The 2,805-nt window shown below is 41.1% G+C and overlaps 1 protein-coding gene across 1 annotated transcript; it reads left to right on the forward strand.

Moving 5' to 3' along the window:
- Window positions 1-8: 8 nt before the first annotated feature.
- On the forward strand, window positions 9-1,808 carry LOC107872685 (epoxide hydrolase A-like). The gene is made up of 3 exons (XM_016719309.2): window positions 9-127; window positions 402-643; window positions 1,208-1,808. Exons 1-3 carry the CDS (start codon window positions 65-67, stop codon window positions 1,452-1,454), a joined length of 552 nt encoding a protein of 183 aa, XP_016574795.2. The 5' UTR covers window positions 9-64; the 3' UTR covers window positions 1,455-1,808.
- The last annotated feature ends 997 nt before the right edge of the window (window positions 1,809-2,805 follow it).

The following is a 2,805-nucleotide window of genomic DNA, read 5'->3' on the forward strand; positions in this document are numbered from 1 at the left end:
TAGGCCAGACAAAGTTAAGGCGTTGGTGAATTTGAGTGTCCATTTTTTCCCAAGGAACCCACACATGAATACGGTGGAGGGGTTTAAGGCTTTATATGGAGAAGATCATTATATCTCGAGATTTCAGGTTCTCTAAGTTCTTGTCTGTATATTTGTTTAATCTTAGTCTACCTGACATTGACTTGAGAGAGTACGTGTTTGCCTCTGTTGTTGAAAAGTTAGCACTCATTTGGGGTCCGCCCCTGGCTTTGTCATTTAGCGGTAACAGCTGGAGTCTGCTCCTCTTTCTAGGAATCTAATGGTCGTGAACTGCTTTGTATGATAAGGCCGTAGGTTTCGTGAGATTTAATTTTGGTTGGTAATTTCAGCAGCAGAAAGTTGACTATGATTTTACATTGCAGGTACCGGGCAAAATTGAAGCTGAATTTGCTCCATATTGTGCTAAGGTTGTGCTGAAGAAATTTTTGACATTCCGCGATCCTGCACCATTTTATTTTCCTAAAGGCAAAGGCCTTGACGCTATCCCTGATGCTCCGGCTGCCCTTTCATCTTGGCTGTCTGAGGAAGAGTTGGATTACTATGCCTGCAAGTTTGAGAAGACTGGTTTCACTGGTGCAGTCAACTATTACCGAGCTCTTCCCTTGTAAGCGTTCCTCGGCTTCTGTGATATTGAAACTTTGGTCAATTGGACTATAAAAAAAATTACCTTAGTTTGTCTTAGAAGACAAATTACTTGGACCTTATTAGAATGAAACAAACCTGAAAGGAGCGGAATCGATGATGTGGAGCTGCACAGAGCCTAACTAATTTGTAATCGATGCGTAGTTAATTGATCGATATAAATTATCATGCTCTTTAGGAAGTCTAGAAAACTGTGAATTTCATGTCTTCATGGACACTATCGTATTCTATGTTGCTCAGATTCTACAAAACTGTTGCCACACTTGTGCCGGATCCTCCAAAATGCAATGTTTTTGGAGGATTCGACCTGCATCCAGAAGCATTTCAAAAGAGTCCGAGTAACATAGATTCTATTAGTTGCTTTTAGACTATCTTGATCAACTTCTTCATACAAGAACGCTAGCAAGGCTTAGTATCTTTAGTCAAGAAAATGGCATTTTGATGTATATATATATTTGGGATTTGAAGTTTGGAGTTGCCCAAAACTTTACATACATCCTAAAGTTCTGTGTCGTATGAAATGCAGAGACTGGGAACTCACAGCACCATGGATGGGGGTGCAAGTTAAAGTTCCGACCAAGTTTATCGTTGGTGAATTCGACTTGGTTTATCATATACCGGGTGCTAAAGAGTACATACACAATGGCGGATTTAAGAAAGATGTTCCATTGTTGGAGGAAGTTGTGATTTTGGAAGGCGCAGCTCACTTCGTCAACCAAGAAAGGCCAGATGAGATTAGCAAACACATCTATGACTTCATTCAAAAGTTTTAAACTTTACTCTTTTCTCACTACCACAAGTCGAGTCCGACTCTCGGACGTCTTTGATTGGATTGATGGAGACAGATGTATAGAAAGTATGTTGTGCTTGATTGTACTTGTTTTGATTTTGATAACTCTTCTAATAATAACTTTCTAAGAGATTGTTCTTATGGTTATTACTTTTTATGCTATAAAAGATTGCTCTTAAGGTGAATTGATGGTCATTTTTACCAGTAATAATAATTGTTGCTAAAACAGGCTAACTTTATTGAAAATTATTGCATCTTCCCCAAGGTAGTGGTAAGGTCAGGTCTGCGACACCTTACCCTCCCCAGACCTCACTTTTGAAATTTTACTCGATATGTTGTTGTAAAGCTGAAGAGTATGTTTGATATCACGTATCTATGGCAACTTTACTAGCAATAAACCCATCGAAGTATGGATTAGAGAGAGAGGATCACACTTCTCTCTACCCCATCTCTTTGACCAAATCGGCACCCGATATGCAAGAACCATCCCTCCCCATGGCTTCCCCCACCAATATCAACGATGCTACCATGGTCGAGAACCAAATCTCCGACAAGGACGTAGTCTCAAATCAACTACCTTTCATTGATCCACCTCTAGATTCACCCTGCCCAGACAGAGAAGATAACCCTGTGGAGCGGGATATAGTTAACTTATTGATTGAGGAAAAAAATTGACTGTATGATCTGTGGAAATTCTCGGTAATCATCTAACGTTTTCGGAAAAAATTCTCACACCAAATTAGAGTCCTTACGGAAGCCAATTCGCCCACTGTGCCTAATCGATTTGGGCTCTGATTTCTACACCATAAAATTGAATGACCAGGAAAGTCAAGCCAAGTCTATGCAAGGAGGTCCATGGTTTATTGTCGGAACCTTAATCTCCGTTAGAAAGTGGGAGCCCAATTTCGTTCCAAGCGCGACAAAAATCGAGTCCACAGCAATCTAGGTCCATCTTCCTCAACTCCCCATGGAGTTCTATGATGCCCAAGTTCTCCAAAGAGTTGAGCGAAAAATTGGAAAGTTATTGAAAATTGATGCCTACACATCAGCTACGCTGAGGGGCAGGTATGCTCGATTATGCGTCCAAATCCAACTGGGGTCCTGTCTTGGCATCCATCAACATTGACGACTATCAACAGAAGATCATCTATGAGGGGGATGGGATATTATGCACACCCTGTGGCCGGCTAAGTCACACCACTGCAATTGTCATAATCAAAGGACGTTGGCAGTCCAGACGAATCCAACTGTACCATCTTTGCCAGAGAATGGGATGGAGTGGAAAACCATGACCTTTTAAAAAAGGAAGGTAATACTACGGAGTCGACAACAGG

The sequence above is a fragment of the Capsicum annuum genome, chromosome 5 (genome assembly GCF_002878395.1).
Source record: "Capsicum annuum cultivar UCD-10X-F1 chromosome 5, UCD10Xv1.1, whole genome shotgun sequence".
Taxonomy (NCBI): Eukaryota; Viridiplantae; Streptophyta; class Magnoliopsida; order Solanales; family Solanaceae; genus Capsicum; species Capsicum annuum.